The sequence below is a fragment of the Oncorhynchus clarkii genome, chromosome 7 (genome assembly GCF_045791955.1).
Source record: "Oncorhynchus clarkii lewisi isolate Uvic-CL-2024 chromosome 7, UVic_Ocla_1.0, whole genome shotgun sequence".
Lineage (NCBI taxonomy): Eukaryota > Metazoa > Chordata > Actinopteri > Salmoniformes > Salmonidae > Oncorhynchus > Oncorhynchus clarkii.
Genome location: NC_092153.1, coordinates 55845463 through 55863260, shown reverse-complemented (window position 1 = coordinate 55863260; position 17798 = coordinate 55845463). Strand labels below are relative to the sequence as shown.

Sequence of the window (17798 nt, the reverse complement as noted above, 5' to 3'; positions counted from 1 at the left end):
TATTATTTGTGTCTATCCGTCTATCTATCCATCCATCCATCCATTGTAAAAAATAAAATATAGATGACTATGCCTAGGCTTTTTGTACAATTAATGTAGGATACATGTGGCACAGTGGCGCAGTGACCTAAGGCACTGCATCTCAGTGCTAGAGGCATCACTACAGACACCCTGGTTCGAATCCAGGCTGTATCACAACCAGCCATGATTGGGAGTTCATTAGTGCAGTGCACAATTGGCCCTGGCTGGTGTAATTGTAAATACGAATTTGTTCTTTAAATTACTTGCCTAGTTAAATAAAGATTAAATAAAATCAAAAGTGGCCGTCTTTTCCAGCATCATCAGGGCTTGGGAACACTTGAGAAGTTTATGTTTGGATGACGTCATGCATGCACAGGAGGAAAAAAATCGATTTGGTATGAAGCCCTGCCCCCTATGACATCAACTGTAAAACCTTGGTTAAAAGTCCCCGCCGCCATTTTAACAGGCTCACAGAAAGAAGATTGTAACATCGCCTTGAAACGTTTACACCCCGTTGTATTTGCTTAGTTAGCTAGATCGAAGGCCTTCCCAGCAGTCTTTTTGTAATAGTTACATTTCTACCACATTTTAACTAGTTGTGTGCTGTACTTAACATTCGATTGCTAGTTATTTCAGAAAAATAGCATTCGCAATGCCGAGCCACCCGCTGCGCGTGGCGGTTGTGTGCTCGAGCAACCAGAACCGCAGCATGGAAGCGCACAACATCCTCAGGTAACATTACTGGAAGAAAACTAAACAACGACGACATGCCAAGAAGCAAGGACCTTTCATTTTCATCGGCCTGGGTCTTTTACCTGGCTGAGAGCTCACCCTCCCCGACACAACAATGGGCTTACTACGCAGAACGAAGCCTGTTTCCGGCAAACGACGCATTTTATTACAATACACAATGGCTAACTTCCATATTTACACGACAGAGACGTATACTTATTTATTTTCGTATCAAGCTCAACTAGTTCCCAGTGGCACACATGGAGATAAGGCTAATTTATTTTTCTTCGCCGGTGTTACGAATACCGGAAGTAGGGCATTTTTTGTTCAGTGCAGTGGCCATCCGCATAGCCTCCGTCAGTCACTAGCTGGAGGTAGCTAGATCAAACTCTGACTAGAACTAGGCAACCAACCAGCGAACTACCTGAAATTGTAAAAAAATGGTGAAATATACAAATAAAACAAATAGGGAGACCTGCCATGCATCACCTACAACGTACTTTCAGGTTCGGGATTATTCCATGAAAGCGTCATAAAGTAGTTGTCACTCAACAGCCTTTACATTCAAAATTTAGAAACTTTTTAGGTAGGGTAAAGGTCAAATCAAACGCAGCCTCTACACTCAAAATGTATACACTTTTTTTTAGGTAGGGTAAAGGTCAAATCAAACACGTTTGATCGTTGCTTTGCCTCCACGCGAGAGAAATATACTTGCTTTCTAATTTGTAGCGCATGAAGCTTTTGATGGCGTTGTCGTTCGCGACCATTCTTTTCTCGAGTCTACGCAAAGCAATGCTTGTTCGCGTTTGATTTGTTTGGCCTTAACACTAAACAAATGTATCTTAGACTAATTTGTAATTTTACTGAGTAAATAAAAGTTGGAAAATCTCCATGCGTGGAGAGAAGGGTAAGGAGAGCCTACCTTTTGGGGAATGACGCCTGTGATATGGCTCTTGAGATGAGATTACTTTATTGATGGTGACTGATCCACAAATTTCCCCTTCTGTGGTCTATGCTTTTTGTCTTGCATGTGCTGGTCTGTAAGTAACCGTTTTCCCCCCATCATTCTCTTTGTTTATACAGCAAGCGAGGCTTTGAAGTTCGCTCTTTTGGGACAGGGTCCCATGTGAAGCTACCTGGTCCTGCACCGGACAAGCCCAATGTGTACGACTTCAAAACCACTTATGAACAGATGTACAACGACCTGGTCCGCAAGGACAAGGAGCTGTATCCCCTGCACTCTTGCATTCACACACAGACACAACATAAACACAGCCCTACCTCTTCATGTTTCTTTTTTGCAGTGAGTTATTATCTTTATCTTCACAGAAAAATATACAGAATTAGAAGTATGAAATTGTTAAGGGTGATTGAACAGGGAAGTATTTCATAGTGTTTATTGTTGGGAGATTTTGTAGGTAAGGGTGTCCTTCACTAACCTGATCTCAGATCTGTTTGTGCTCTTGCGAACACCATTGCTGCCCCTGTTAATCCAAACATTGGCATGACAGAATGACAAGAAGCTGGCATGATAGCAGATACAGACTGCCACTCAGGCTAGTCCATTACATCTATTTTTGAGATTTCTCACATGCTGTCACAATGCTTTTTTAACAATGGTGGTGCGCTTGGAATATTTTGCCTTCAGCAGGTTTCAACATGTAAACAAGTAGCCATTTACCCTCTATAACCAGGTAGGTTGATTCGGGGCCAAGAAACCAATACTTCTAGGGAACATATCCCAGTCTTTCCATATCACGACCTGGATCTAGACTTTAAACAAAAGAGAAGGGCTGGTTTGTATAACACTATATGTATTTGACCCAACTAGTTGTCAGTGTAGTTTTTTTTATCCTACATATTGTTTAGCCAAGGGCACTACTTTTGAATGTGAACATTCTTTCCTTCTGTGCTCTGTCAGTATATGCTTTCACATGTAAAGAATTGTAGCCCCTCCCCCCACTACAGGGCTCTCAACCATATGCTCTTCAGAAAATAAATTGGCCATTGGAGCCAACTTCTTTGAATAGGCATACATTCATACGGCCACTCTGGAACCCACATGGACCAACCTTAAATGGACTCCTATTCCCTTCACACCTAAGATCTGAGAAAATTAGATATGTTTAAGCACTTAGGGTGAAAAGGTGGAGTGATTACCATATTGTAGATGCCTATTAAATCCTCTCAGATCTACTGAAGTACATGGTGGGGTAGGAGCTAGCGATCCATTTGAGATTCAGCGTATTTAAAACATTTCAGTGTTGGAAGACCTGCTCAGTAGTGCTTTGGGGTGGGTATGGTTAAAGAGGTATGTTTCAATGTACAAAAAACTTTATTTTTGTGCAAGGAGATATCTGCATGCTTGTAAAAAGAAGGGCTATATATTAATTGTTAGTGGGAACGCCATAGCACTCCTTTCACTGGCCAAGTCCCTATTTGGGAGTATACAAGAGTGGGACCTTATCCTTACAATGCAGGCAAGGATTGGAGATCATTTCTGTAATATTTTCTTGACTATTCATCTCGGTTTTTGCTCTAAAAAATAGCATTTTTTTTTTTGTTTAAATTGAGTAGATAGGGTAGGTTACTTCCTAAAATATTGCACTGGTAGTTCAAGTTATTTGAGCCCAGTTAAAATAAGTGTTATTAGTTACATTTATTAGAAGCTTCCAAAGATCAAATACATTTTGAGTGAGTTTTGGCCTCTAGGGGGCATTGTGTCTTGAGTATTCACAGTGACTGACTGACACCGTAAGTTTCATATGTTTGAGGTATTGTGTGTTGGTCTTTCGTCTTGCTGTGTTCCTTGACCCTGAGCACCTCAGATACACACAGAATGGAATCCTGCACATGCTGGACCGCAACAAGCGAATCAAGTCCCGACCGGAACGCTTCCAGAGCTGTAAGGACCAGTTTGACCTGGTCATCACCTGTGAGGAGAGGGTCTATGACCAAGTGCTAGAGGGTGAGAAGGGACCTGGGACAGAAGGGGGGGTTGGGGGCTTCTCATGTCAAGTTGTGAAATATCAATTAGGAATAGTGAATACGCTTAAAATAAAGTTAGTCTCGGGCTAGGTCACTCTGGATTCATGTTGATCAACGATCACTATTCTCCCCAATTTCTCCCACTCAGACCTGAGCTCTCGGGAGCAGGAGACTTTCACGCCGGTTCACGTCATCAACGTGGACATCCAGGACAACCACGAGGAGGCCACACTGGGGGCTTTCCTCATCTGTGAGCTGTGTCAGTGTGTGAGTGTCTGCCTGCCTGGCCACCAGCAACCATTATCACAGGATTACACTGTTACATTGTCATAGCATGGATATCAGGGATATATGGTAGTATGGGTACATAGTGTCACGTTGTTGCTACAGTGGGATATGTGTTTCTGCAAGATACATGGTGTGTCTGACCATAATGATTTGGAACGTAGGTGTGCAAACTATATTGGCGATAAATACATGCTTAAATGTTGTATGAGTAAGTGGTATGTCACTGTAATTCTGTTACACTGAACCCTAAAGTGTATGAATGTCTTGCCTTGACCCATGTAGCAGGTGTTGTATGTCTGACCGTCCCTTCCCTCTCTCAGATCCAGCACACAGATGATATGGAAAACGAGATGGACGAGCTGCTGCAGGAGTTTGAGGACAAGAGCAACAGGCCTTTCCTCCACACTGTCTGCTTCTACTGATGCCCATGCTACCAAATCTGCAATATCATACACCCCCTGACCAAACATGCACGTTTATACACAAACTCATACATACTTCCATATACACTTACTGATTACCTTTCACACACACACCCTCTGCTGTTGGTCAGGGCTGAGGGGACAGGGATGAATGCGCTCAAGTAGGCAGGCTCATCCCTCCTGCTCTGCCTTTCCTCCTCAGGGCCAAGGTGGGCCCAAGGTCCTCTCCCATCCTACAGTGAAACCACTGACACGCCTTCCCACAAAGAGAAATGCCCCTTTTGTCAAACACGTCCTCCTCTACCTCTAAAGGAGGATGTTTTTCTAAATCTTGCACAGGGATGCTGATTGCTGCGCAACAATGAATTTAATTAATTTTTAAGAATGATGAATAGATATTGTTTTTATGAAGTATGATTTGTCACATTTACTGTTGATGGTGGAGAGTAGTATTGTTGCCACGGATGGGATAGAGTTGAGACTGGTTAGGCATGAATGTGTGTGTGTGTATACCAGTAGTTAATTAGGAATTCATCAAAATAGGGGGATAATGAACCAAATAGAGACCACGAGGTTCTCTTTTGCCCTCGTTTCCATTATGTTTTGATTCATGTTTAAAAACTCAGATCTGCTACCTTTTCAGGGTGTAATATTTTTTTTCTTTTGAAAACTGAAAAGAATGAAAATATTGTAATTATTTGCAAGCTGAGAGTTCAGTCCAGAGTGCCTGAATATTTCTGTATGTACATATGAATCCATTAAATGAATAAACATCTCTAGAAAAACTTGATGAATTGACTTATTTTTAGTGCATTGCACAGATCCTGGATACACCACTGCATGCAGATGGGAGATTTTAATTAACAAATGTACCTTGTAAAGGTTCTATAGCCCAATGACTGCATTCATAAAGATGGCAAAAAATGTCCTCTTCCATCTGCTGATGCTCATGTCCGTGGCAACATGATACTGTATATACCATTTCAAATATGTGTTTTATCCCAGGACTTTTTATGCAGTTACCCATGGCATTAACAGCATGCCCAATAAAAATGTTCAGTCCTGAGCTTACTCCAATGTCACTGACTAATGATGAGCAATACAGTTGTTATATTCGGTGCACAGAAACAATTGAATGGCAGGAACACAGTAGCCTGGCCCACCTTGAGTTGCACATGGACTATAATGTCAGAGAATATTATTTGACTGATGCAGCAGTTTGTTCATACTGGGAGAGAAGATGAAAGGATGGGAGGGCTGCAAGGTCACTTATTTATGGGTAATGCAAAAAGAAAATCACCGGAGACAGAACTAGGGTTGAAGTGACATTCCCATATCCTAACCTCCCCTTGTCATCTCTAGTGACACAAATGGATAAATTACCTTGTCCTTGCCTCACAATAGGCCTATAAGACCAGGGTGGTTTGGTTTGTCATGGCAATATAATAAGGCAAAAGCTGATTCTGTGACATTTTAGATTTCAGGTGACTGGTGTAGGCCTACGCTCGTCATGGTGCTGTTCGTGGTGCTATATCGTTAGCTGGCACGCTTCGCGGCGCTGTCCATGGTGCTGAATTGTTTATGTGTACGACCTTATAAGGAGACACTGGTTCCATGCAGGTTAGAGAGTCAGGACAACATTAAGAAAAAGCCTTTCAATATGTGACACTCTATTATTAACAATGGCCGGCACAGGGCTGGCATTCCCGGGGCCCCAATCCACTCAGGCCCAATTCATCTTCTTCTTGTTTGCTTTTCCCTGATAGACTTCGGCAATAAAGTGAATGTGTTGTCACAAACGAAGCCCAGCCCAACAGAATGGTGTAGAATACATATTTAAACTGCTGATTGTCAGAGAGAGAGTATGCATACCAGTTATGTTAATTCGCTGTTAATTTATGTTGAAGCATGCTATTATAAACTAAACCCTTGACATATGAATAGGCGGACCTACTGAGCTTTTGGGGGCAAATATGGGGTGGAAATTGATTCAGCCTATAATTTGTTTCTCTGAAGGAGTCCAAAAATGCCTCCGCTATTATCAACTGGAATGCACAGTGGGAGGCTCCGTATTCTCTTTCAGCTGGGCCAAAGTAGCCTATCCTGTCGGACTATGAGAAATGATAGATAGCCTGACAATGAACAAACACCTGCTAGAGGGAGCTAACACGGAAAACGACCTGATTGGAGAAGAAAACACGAATCGATGATTCCTTGCCTAATGCTAGTGCATGCGTCCAGGTAAATAGGCTACACCAGGAAATGTGCAGTGGCTGGCATCACAGCAACGCATGGATCGCGACTTCGTCCTGATATCAACTGTGCCGTGCTCTGGAATAGCCTAACAATCATTTTTCTGACATACGCTACAGCTTTCACACCACGCCTCCCCGTTGCACGCACCTCGATTAACCATCTTCGCTGGTGCACAGAGTGCTTTTCAAAAGGGAGCGAAAATGAGACTGGTCCTCATCTCCTCATGTCGCGGAGAAAGGAACATCGGATAGACGATGCAATGATGGGTAGTTGGACACTGATGCTGCATCCATGAGCGCCTTCACTTCAGGGTGTTGTTTTTGGCACAGGTATCACAGGATAGTTCTGGAGGGAAAGCAAAAAACTGGAAGTTTTGATTCAATAGTGCATAACCGCCACGATCTTTATGATTTTGGGGGATTTATTTGTGATGGTAAGAAGAACACCGTTATCCTCATTCCCCACACTCCCTTATGTGTAATTGAATCTGTTCAAAGCTGTCAAATGGATATTTCAAACGACCTAGACATCAACGTGGCCTACATGAGGCGAAACAATCACTAAACTGTCAAGGAAAACATTGTTTTCTGGAGTAACTATACTTAAATATTTTTAGAATTGACATTTTTGTGTGTCATCTACCTGAGAACTCGGGCAACATATGCTGTTAAGGGAATGCGGCTTGTTTTGTCCCAGTTGACTTCAGTGGTTCTTTTCAGGCTGTAGCGTGTCTAACGGACATGAACGCGCTACTGGACCGCTTTCACAACTATATTTTACCACATTTACGAGGGGAGGATCACGTCTGCCATTGCAACTGTGGAAGGTAAAACAAACTTTCCAAAATAATGTGATTTAATGTTATGCAAAACAAGAGCATACATAAACAGTTTGTTTAAAAGTACACTGCAAAAGCAAGTGTTTAGGATCTGAGCACATAACTAAACCCATTTCTGTAACACTTTTTAAACGCATCATTCGCTGTAACCCTTTTAAACACATGAACACGTGTATTCAGCACAGGGCGTTACGGTTTTAAACACTTAACACTGGGGGTATTATTTTAACACTGTAGGGTAAAGTCATATTTGCATTCTTCCCAGCATGCCTTTCAAGTGAATGTGAGAGATACCCACCAATGACTCTATTTGATAGTGACAGGGGCATGGTTGTTGCATTCAATCACTTATATTCCTGAAGCGTTCACCTGGTGACTGTCTATGTGAATGTGTTAAAATGAAAAGTAAACCCTTTATGAAGACAAATTATACATTTAATCTCATAAAACCTTTAGTTATGACCTAGTTATTGACATTGTGGTTTGAAAATCCTGGCTCATGGGACACATCAGACCTGCAAGACACAACATGCTGGTTTGTGAAGTGATTAGTAATTCCTATCGGAATCCAGACAGAGGGAGAATACCCAAGAATTGTACCATTTTATCACCCACAACCTGCACTCAGAATGACTGCTATGGTGAAGGACTAAACAAACACCACTACCTAAAATATCTAAACTGGAACAACCATCTCAGCAATGGGTGCAATAAATCCAAGTGACAGATTGGATTAGTTTAGAAAATGTAAGTTATCTCAAAACAAATGTATTTGTCATAGGTGCCGAATACAACTGATCTGGACTTTACCGTGAAATGCTTGCTTAGGAGCCCTTCCCAACAATGCAGAGTTTAAAGATAACAAATAAAATAGTAACACAAGAGGAATAAAATAAAATACACAGGAATTGAGCTATGTACAGGCAGTACCAGTACCAGATCAGTACCAGATTAGTACCAGAGGTATTTGAGGTAGATATGTACATAAAGACAAGGTAAAGTGATAGATAATAATAAGAGTAACCTAAATACCAGAGCAGCAGCAGCAAATTATGGTTGTAAAAGTGTGTGTATGTATGTGTGCTTGTGTTGTGTCGGTCTGCATGTGCGTGTTATGTGTGTGTGCGTATGCGTATGCAGTGTATGTGAATGTGTGTGGGTTTTGTGTGGGAGTGTCAATGTAATGTGTGTGAGCGTGTATATGGTTTGTATACAGTATATAGTCTAGTGAGTGTGCGTAGGGTCAGCGCAAGATAGAATCAGTGCAACTAGTTTGGGTACCATTCATTAAGTGACATGTCACACTGGGAATGTAGACCTGGTCATTTCCATCATGTGAAAGAGCATAGTTCTTGTTGTAATTGTTAGTTAGATTACTTGTTGGTTATTACTGCATTGTCGGAACTAGAAGCACAAGCATTTCGCTACACTCGCATTAACATCTGCTAACCATGTGTATGTGACAAATAAAATTTGATTGATTGATTGATTGAGTTCAACATAGTTCAACAGCGGTTTCATACATCGTTGATGTACAGACTGTAATGAGATGATAAAAGTGATAGGAGATGCTGTAGGCTACATGCAGATAATGCATTATTGCAGATGCTTTACATCACTAGTTCACCAGTGATCTCTGAGGTGAGTCAACATAAACAGAACTGTCAACATTCTTTGTTTATAAATAACAACAAAATGTTGATGGACCATCCACCATAAACAGTGCACTATCACCTGCACACTGTATCTGTCACCTTACCCATATTTCAGCACAACTGAACAGGACATTTAATCTTTACAATCGCGTGGTGTTTTGTTACTCAACTGGGTTGAGTTAATTTCTGTTTACTTTCTCAAATAGAAAAAAATATGTGGGAGTGGCTTCATTATTATTATATTTCCCAGCATGCTTTGTTTCAGGTTTATTTTAAGAATAGTTAGAATAGTTTTAATATCTCTGTTTCCTTATGTACATTGATTGATTAATTGATATTATACTATATTGATTGTATACTATACATACTATACACAGTGACTATAAGAACGTATCCAAACCAAAAACCATGGATTACAAGCAATATCCGCGCTGGGCTAAAGGCTAGGGATGGGAAACAAACAGACGCGTACAAGAAAGCCTGCTACGACATCCGATGAGACATCAAACATGAGAAAAAACAATATAGTAGGAAGGTGGAATCCTATTACACCCGCTCAGATGCTCATCGTACGTGGCAGGGTTTGCAGACAATAACGAATTACCAAGGGAATCCCAGCCATGAGTTCCCCAGCGATGCAGAACTCCCAAACGAGCTACATGGCTTTTGTTTTTCTGGAAAAAAGCCAGTTTTTCCAGATGCCTGTGTGACTTCGCTCTTCGTGGCTGATGTGAGCAAAATGTTTAAATAGGCTAACAATCACAAGACCGCCGAGCCAGACTGAATACCAGGGCATGTTCTCAAAGCATGCACAGAACAGCTGGCAAGTGTCTTCACAGACATGTTCAATCTATCCTTGTCTGTAATCCCAAAATGTTTCAAACTGACCACCACTGCTCCCATGAGCTCCAATGTAACCTGCCTAAATGACTATCGCCCTGTAGCACTCACATCTGTACTTATGAAGTGCTTTGAACGGCTGGTCATGTCACACATCAATACCATCATCCCAGACACCCTAGACCCACTCCAATTTGTGTACTGCCCCAACAGATCCAAAGATGACACAATCTCAATTGCACTGAACCCATCCCTCTGCAGCTGGATCTTGGACTTCCTGACGGCTGCTGCCAGGTGGTGAGGGTACGCAATAACACCTCCACCACGCTGACCCTCAACACAGGGGCCCCTCAGGTGTGTGTGCTTAGTCCCCTTTTGTACTCCCTGTTCACCCACGACTGCGTGGCCACGCACGACTCCGCCATCAAGATTTTCTGACGAGACGATGGTGGTAGGCCTGATCACCGACGGCGATGAGTCAGCCTAAAGGGAGGAGGTCAGAGACTTAGCAGTGTGGTGCCAGGACAACAACCTGTCCCTCAACGTTAGTAAGACCAAGGAGCTGATTGTGGACTAAGGAGCTGATTAAGGACACAACATGGTCCACACACCCCCGCACAGTCATGAAGAGGGCACGGCAGCGCCTCTTCCCCCTCAAGAGGCTGAAAAGATTTGGCATGGGCCCTCAGATCCTCAAAAAGTTATACAGCAGCATATTGGCTGGCTGCATCACCACTTGGTATGGCAAATGCACCGCCATTGACCCCAAAGCGCTACAGAGGGTGGTGCGGACAGCCCAGCACATCACTGGTGCCGAGATCCCTGCCATCTGGGACCTTTATATCAGGCGGTGTCAGAGGAAGGCCTGAGAAATTGCCAAAGACTCCAGCCATCCAAGCCATAGACTGTTCACTCTGCTACCATCTGACAAACGGTACCGGAGCATCGGTTCTCAGACCAACAGGCTCCGAGACAGCTTCTACCCCCAAGCCATAAGACTGCTAAATAGCCAGACTGCTAAATAGATAACCTCTTAAGGATTATCCCCTTTTTCTAAATTTTTGAGATTTTATGAGACTGGTGTATTTCTTTATTTATCACAATTTAGCCAATTTTCGTTTTTAATGCAAGGCCGACATACAAGTTCCTTACTTTCTCCCCCTTCCACTTGCCTCTTCCATTTGGGTGGTAATGCTGAAATTAGTTAGCTGTAATTTTGAGTAGAGCAGACCAGGCCTGATGATATCATTTACAAAGATTATACCTTTTATTTTTTCCCAATATATATATATATATATATATATATATATATATATATATATATATATATATATTTAAATCAATTAGTACATTTTAGATTAACCATAATATTTGTTGTAATATTTGTTCTCTTTTCTGGTGGATTAAACTGAAATTGCAACCAACTTTCTATATCTTGTTTGAAAAAATAGCGATATTTTGGAGTTCATTTCATTTTCAAATAACCAAAAGTGAGAGGTTGTAGTCTGAATAAAGGGGAAAAGGCCATTCTTGAACATGGGGTGAGATATTCTTACTAATCTGCTAGAGAACCAGTTTGGATTGAAGTATACTTTTTGTATGACTGAAGCCTTTAGTGAGAGGTCTTATGCTTTAATATTTTATAATTCTGCCCTCCGAATTCATATTCAATATATAAATAGGCCCGTTTTATGTCTGGCTTGCCTTTCCATAAAAAAAAGGAATGTTTTTTGCTCATATAATTTTTAAAAAGTCACTAGGTGTAGGCAAGGCCATAAGCAAATAGGCCAACTGGGATATGACTAAAGAGTTAATCAGGGTGATTTTTTCTCTCCATCAAATAGACAGGTATTTTCATTTCCGCTTTAGCAAGATCTTATCTATTTTTGTCAACTTTCTATTAAAATCTATTGTAGTGAGAATTTCTTTCTTTCGGAAATATATGAATACCGAGTATGTCACTTCACCGTCAGACCATTTTATTGGTAAACTTTTTTTGTGATCCAATAGATCATAATTCGGTTGTAATCCAGAGAGATTAGGACAATTATCTATACCATCTATGTGGAGGGATCCAAATTTAGGATTTAAAAGAAAAAACATGAATAATCAGCGTACAATGACACCTTTTGTTTTTAAGCTCTGGATTTCTAGGCCTTTGATGTTAATAGCTAACATTTAGATGGGCATAATAAATAGATTTGCCGATAGTGGACAACCTTGTTAATTTTTACCTTTATTTTACTAGGCAAGTCAGTTAAGAACAAATTCTTATTTTCAATGACGGCCTAGTGGGTTAACTGCCTGTTCAGGGGCAGAACGACAGATTTGTACCTTGTCAGCTCGGGGATTTGAACTTGCAACCTTTCGGTTACTAGTCCAACGCTCTAACCACTAGGCTACCCTGCCGCCCCAATAAATAATAAAAGAGTCTACAAAATTCGACAATGGCTCTAGCATTGAGCCTATTCCTGCAACTACTGGTCTGCCTGGATAGTTGCCTTGTCGTGTTTTAAGTTAGTGTAATTTCGGTAAAATGTATAAGCATGGAGGTATGGCAAAGATATTCATATTCAGGTTTTGAGATAAGGTTGTTTAATAGGGCTTGCTCCAGATTAGAGCGAGCCCTATTACATTTCACATTACACTTCACTGACTTGATGTCACGAATCCCGTTTCCTGAGTCTGTTTTTTGCCTATGTTCTGTCCTGGAGTGTTTTTTCCGGCGTCCTGGAACGCACCCTGTCTGGTTGCCGGGCAATGTAGCCAGTTGGGGTTTCTGATTACCCGCACCTGTATCCCATCAGCTATCTACACACCTGGTCCTGATCATCATCTCTCCTCTTCATAAGCCCGGACCTGACATCCATTCCCTGCCGGATCGTTAGCCATGAACAGTATGTTGTGCCATTGTATCAGCCTCAAGTTGGATAGAATTTGTTTTTGTTTTTTTTACGCATTGCTTGCCTTAAACTTACCTCCGTTTGTTCTGTCTTCAGTTACTCACCCGGATCATTTACCCCATTCCCGCCTGGTCGTCGGAGGATTCCGCTACCCCATTGGATCCACCTATTTACTCCCATCAACTCACCACCGCTGCCCGCTACGCCACCTGGATATATCTACCCATTCACTTGTAAATAAATACTCACCTTCTTCCTACTCTCTTTGTCCTGGTCTGCTTCTGGGTTCGATTTTGAAAGAACGTGACACTTGAAGCATGACATTTCCACCTTTTAGATTTTGTAGCATAGAGAAAGTTAAGATATCAGACAGGGGAGGAGATATTAATAATACTCTGAGTAAAAGAGAATGTTTTGGGGTTTTCACCCTCCAGACATTATTTCCTAAAGGACTTAATGATGAAATGCCTATGTATGTTATGTTGTGAATTTGAACATGACATATGTGTCTCTTGTAGATTATTCTGACGTTTTTCGTACGATGTACCCAGTGACTAATGAAAACTTACTATGTCCCCATTGAGATTTTACAGACGTGTTCAATATGCCTTTACACTTTTGTGATATTTATGAAATGCATTTTGTTGTATTTGGTAGCACTTATTTGTTTTTCCTTTGCCTCCAACCCCCTTCGATGTGTAGAACGAATGTGGGTGGGGCCAGGTCTACATAAGGGTGCAAATTTTAAAAAATCAACAAAGCTCTGACAAAGGCCGTGTGGCCGATATGTAAGCTTATTAAAGATCAGTGATACTATCAAGAGCAGTGTGCGGTTTCCTTTTTCCGTCATTTTGTTCAATCCTTGCCATGCACCTGCAAATAAGATTGCTCAGATGTGAGTGCCTTTTGAATTTTGTACCATCAGTTTTGAAAGGCCATAATGTATTATTCCAGCCCAGGTGCAATTTAGATTTTGGCCACTAGATGGCATTAGTGTATGTGCAAAGTTTTAGACTGATCCAACGAACCATTTAATTTCTGTTCAAACTTTTGTAACAAGACTGCCAAAATGTGTCTAATTAGTTTATTAAAACACGTCACTTGTCAAGTTTTCCATCAACTCCTAAGGTTTCCGTTTATTCACTCAGAAAAAGATGTGGGAGTTGCCTCATTATTATATTTTCCAGCATGCTTTGTTGCATGTTGATTCTAAGAATAGTTTGTTTTAGTATCTCTGCTTTCTCATGCACATTGATTAATTGATATTATACTATATTGATTGACTTGTTTGTGCTCTCCACATCCTCTTTTTGTTGGCACATACAGTACCTTTCTCCCTTGCAACTCTCTGGCCACTGGGGACAGACACAGTTTTACTGTCTAGTTTTTGTTTGACTTGTCAACTAATGAGAATTCAACATTCACGTCATTGGATTTAGGTTAAAAGTTGGGTGAAAAAAAGACTAAATTCCTTTACTTTGATTACTTTTTGAAAATCCAATCAGTTTTCCATGTTGATTCAACGTCATCACATTGTAGTTGTGGTTGAAATTATGTGGAAACCACATTGATCCAACAAGTTTTTGTCCAGTGGTTGCCCACGTCAACACTCTTCTTGCTGCTATGGTTTCTCTCTACTGGAGGTGATTCCTGCAGCCAAGTGGTAGAGGGGGCTGGTCCACATGCACCCCCCATGCCCCACCTCCCATGGGGCAGTGAGGCCAGATGTTAGTGATGCGTTTCCTGTGCTGCCCTCCAGCTGCAGCTGTTCACCGCTCAATGATGGGGTTGACAGCAGCACGCCCACCCAACCCCATCCATCCCACTCGCCCACACACAGCACTACAGCAAAGTATATAGAACCACACACAGCCTAACCATATACAGTCTTTGTATGGTAGATTGAATTACTCCCTTATGTCATTATCTTCCTTAATGCACTTTTTACTCCCCCCCCATCCTCCTGTCCCTCCTCTCTTCTCTCGCTCTACTCCCCCCCCCCCTTTTCCTCCTCCTCTCTTCTCCTTGTCTCCTCACCTCCCGCCTCCCCTCTCCCTCTGTCACCTCCCTCTGTGCTTCAGGCACCATGTACACTATGTGATCCCGTATGATGGGGACCAGTCTCTGGTGGACTCTGCAGAGAACTACTTTGTGAGTGACAGTGTGACCAAGCAGGAGCTGGACCTGATGTTGGGGCTGCTGCTGGGCTTCCTCCTCAGCTGGCTGCTGCTGTGCCTGGATGGGGCGCTGCACGCTGCCCTCAGACGTTGGAGGGCCAAACAGCACCATGGTGAGTCAGCAGGGGGACACAACACCACAGGCCGTCTCCGAGAGGCAGAGAGACAATGTATGGGGAGCTGGTCTCAAAAGCCTGGCACAGCTTTGAGTTTCAAAAATAGCAGCAGTAGAAAGTTAGTAAGGAATACAGATTTTTTGTTCATGGGGTGGGGGTAAAAATAGGATGTTCTTTGGATAAGTAAGGGAATGTATAGGAGAACAAATGTGTAAAGGTGCAGAGGTGTGATGTCTCAACTTTGAATTAGCCTTGTTTGATGAAAACTGCAGTATCGTGGGCAGCCTCTGTTCCGGAGACTACAGTACAGTGTGTAAACCTGTCTACGGTTCAATGACTTTTTATAAGTGTGACTCAGCCATCGACCCACTTTATCACAATATTCCCCAGCTTGCTGCTGTTTCTCTTGATTTCCTAAAATTCATTTTGGATCAGTGTTTTTTAGGCTTATATATGACAGTGGGAGCCCCCCCTCCTCAGATTTCTACATTAAACTGTTGGCACTGATAAAGTCATCATACATTCTTCCCCTTTAGTCTAGTCACAGTTTTTTCTGTGTGTAGAGTTTTCTCTTCATATTTCTCTATCCAGTTGTGGGATTAGTATAATTCCCAGCCAGAGCTGCTTGCCGTGTATGAAGTGATGGAGTTGGTTGGTGTAGAAATTAGTCATGTATAGCTTCATGTCTTTTCAAATTGATCTTTCCTCTAATGCACACACACACAGCGTTTATTTAAGTGTCTGTGGTTTTAAAACTGTTCAGAGTAGAGTAGACTAGACTGTTCAGAGTAGATTTACTGCAATGTTTCAGTGTCTTGTGATTTTTCTTTCTCTCTCTGTATAGATTTGTAATCCCTCTCCCTCGCTTAAAATTCAGTATTTATCTCTCCCTTCCATCTCACCAATTAAATTCATGTTATTTAATTCTGTCTATCCTGTGAAAAGTCTGTGGGCTTTAGTAGTTTGGTGGAGTGGTCTCGTCTTCTCTCAATCCCCCCTCTCACCAGTAACCGAGAGGTGGCTATCTTGAATCCCAGAGCCAGCAAGTGAAAAAGATGCATGCACACTCACACACAAACTAACTGGAGGACACATCTTTAATCTTTCAGTCAATGTCGTACATCTTCCCCAACCCACATCTTTTTTTCCTTTACTGTGTCCAGATGCGTTCTCCTGGTCATGGGTTCCCCGCTTCTGTAACCTGGGAAGAAGGGTGCACATGAGAAAGCTAGAGGACTCAAGTGGGAACATGGTGCACATTAAGCAGAAGCTGTACCACAACGGACACCCCAGCCCACGCCACCTCTGAGAGCATTGGACTGGCTGAGACCATAGACTGAGACCTGCTGACAACTGACCAACCAAACACAAGGGCAGCTAAACAAAGACTATTCAAGATATACCCTTCAAACCATGCTGTTTCTTATTGCCACTGGCCCAATGGCCTTCACACACAGTGCAAAACTCCTCACCGTCCATATTTTTCTTGACTAGAAATGATTTCATGTAAAAGGATGTAGGTAATGGAGGGTTCAGTTAGTAGTGGGGTTAGCAATTTGATAAAAGCGTGTCAGTTTTTCAAAATAGTATATATATATATTTGGTTTTAGAATGTGAATTTTGCTAGAAGTGGGGATAGGGTGTATATTTTGCTTGGGGTTTGTCCGTTTGTAGAACAGTTTGTTTATTTTGCCTGAATATCCCCATTTTGAAATATAAATATTTATTTTCTTGAGGGTGGTCAAATTTTGAGAGGGATTTGTGTATTGGTAGTACTTTGTCTATTGTAAAAACTTGGCATGTGAAAGCTGTACTGAAAGGGGCCGAGGGAATGTATTTTTCGTGGGTGGGTGTCATTTCTTTCTTGATTATTGATGTCAATAATTACACATTATTTGGGGTGTGGAAGAGAACATAAATGCTGCTTGCTCATCTAACTGTGTGGTGTGTACAGTATATGCAGTGTGCCAACATTAAAGAGCCATTAGGAATGGCACTGTTGTGTATGTGTGTGTTAAGGGGTTAAAGGTTTTATTTGATATTTGGTCCAGAGGGTCATCACCATGGAAACCTGGAGATTAAATTCCAAGAAGGAAGGAAACACTCAGGAACTCTTTATAGTTGACAAAATACTTCACACTGAACAGCCAGCTGTAGAGTGCCTCCATAATAGTAGCTTTGAAAGGGACTGCCTGTGGTGTATTAACTCATATCACAGGTGCAACATGCTCTTGTCATGGCATTGAAGAGTGATACTGTATGAAGACTGTAACCCATTGGGATCCTGAGTGTTCCTCCCTTATGAATTAGTCTCTAGGGAGCGGGATGTAGCACCCTTTCACTTCCCTGCACCTCCCCAGCCCACCCCCATCTCTGTGCAGACATCGGTGTTGTAAAAATGAAATGGTTGTTTCATTAAAACGGACCACTGGAGGTTAACAGTGACGGAGTCCTGGTGTGTCATTACACAGGTTCAAGATATAGTTCATCACCATCTGTTGGTCACATGATTTTTACAATTATTAACATAGGTGCAGCCATTGTAAGAAACCTGGATTATTT

General features: G+C 41.8%; 2 protein-coding genes across 2 annotated transcripts; both read left to right on the top strand.

Moving 5' to 3' along the window:
• The first annotated feature begins 440 nt into the window (after positions 1-440).
• LOC139413493 (RNA polymerase II subunit A C-terminal domain phosphatase SSU72-like) lies at positions 441-5239 on the top strand. The gene is made up of 5 exons (XM_071160960.1): positions 441-753; positions 1837-1980; positions 3582-3721; positions 3890-4008; positions 4350-5239. Exons 1-5 carry the CDS (start codon positions 674-676, stop codon positions 4449-4451), a joined length of 585 nt encoding a protein of 194 aa, XP_071017061.1. The 5' UTR covers positions 441-673; the 3' UTR covers positions 4452-5239.
• Positions 5240-7389: 2150 nt separating this feature from the next.
• On the top strand, positions 7390-17764 carry LOC139414331 (transmembrane protein 240-like). The gene is made up of 3 exons (XM_071162247.1): positions 7390-7533; positions 15025-15233; positions 16400-17764. Exons 1-3 carry the CDS (start codon positions 7448-7450, stop codon positions 16543-16545), a joined length of 441 nt encoding a protein of 146 aa, XP_071018348.1. The 5' UTR covers positions 7390-7447; the 3' UTR covers positions 16546-17764.
• Positions 17765-17798: the final 34 nt, after the last annotated feature.

Excerpts from the sequence above, each read along its gene's own strand:
- LOC139413493 (XM_071160960.1), top strand. The coding sequence starts at position 674 with ATGCCGAGCCACCCGCTGCGCGTGGCGGTTGTGTGCTCGAGCAACCAG. Across the intron at positions 754-1,836 it reads GAAGCGCACAACATCCTCAG|CAAGCGAGGCTTTGAAGTTC; the intron begins GTAACATTACTG and ends TTGTTTATACAG. Across the intron at positions 3,722-3,889 it reads CTATGACCAAGTGCTAGAGG|ACCTGAGCTCTCGGGAGCAG; the intron begins GTGAGAAGGGAC and ends TCTCCCACTCAG.
- LOC139414331 (XM_071162247.1), top strand. The coding sequence starts at position 7,448 with ATGAACGCGCTACTGGACCGCTTTCACAACTATATTTTACCACATTTA. Across the intron at positions 7,534-15,024 it reads TGCCATTGCAACTGTGGAAG|GCACCATGTACACTATGTGA; the intron begins GTAAAACAAACT and ends TCTGTGCTTCAG. Across the intron at positions 15,234-16,399 it reads GAGGGCCAAACAGCACCATG|ATGCGTTCTCCTGGTCATGG; the intron begins GTGAGTCAGCAG and ends TACTGTGTCCAG.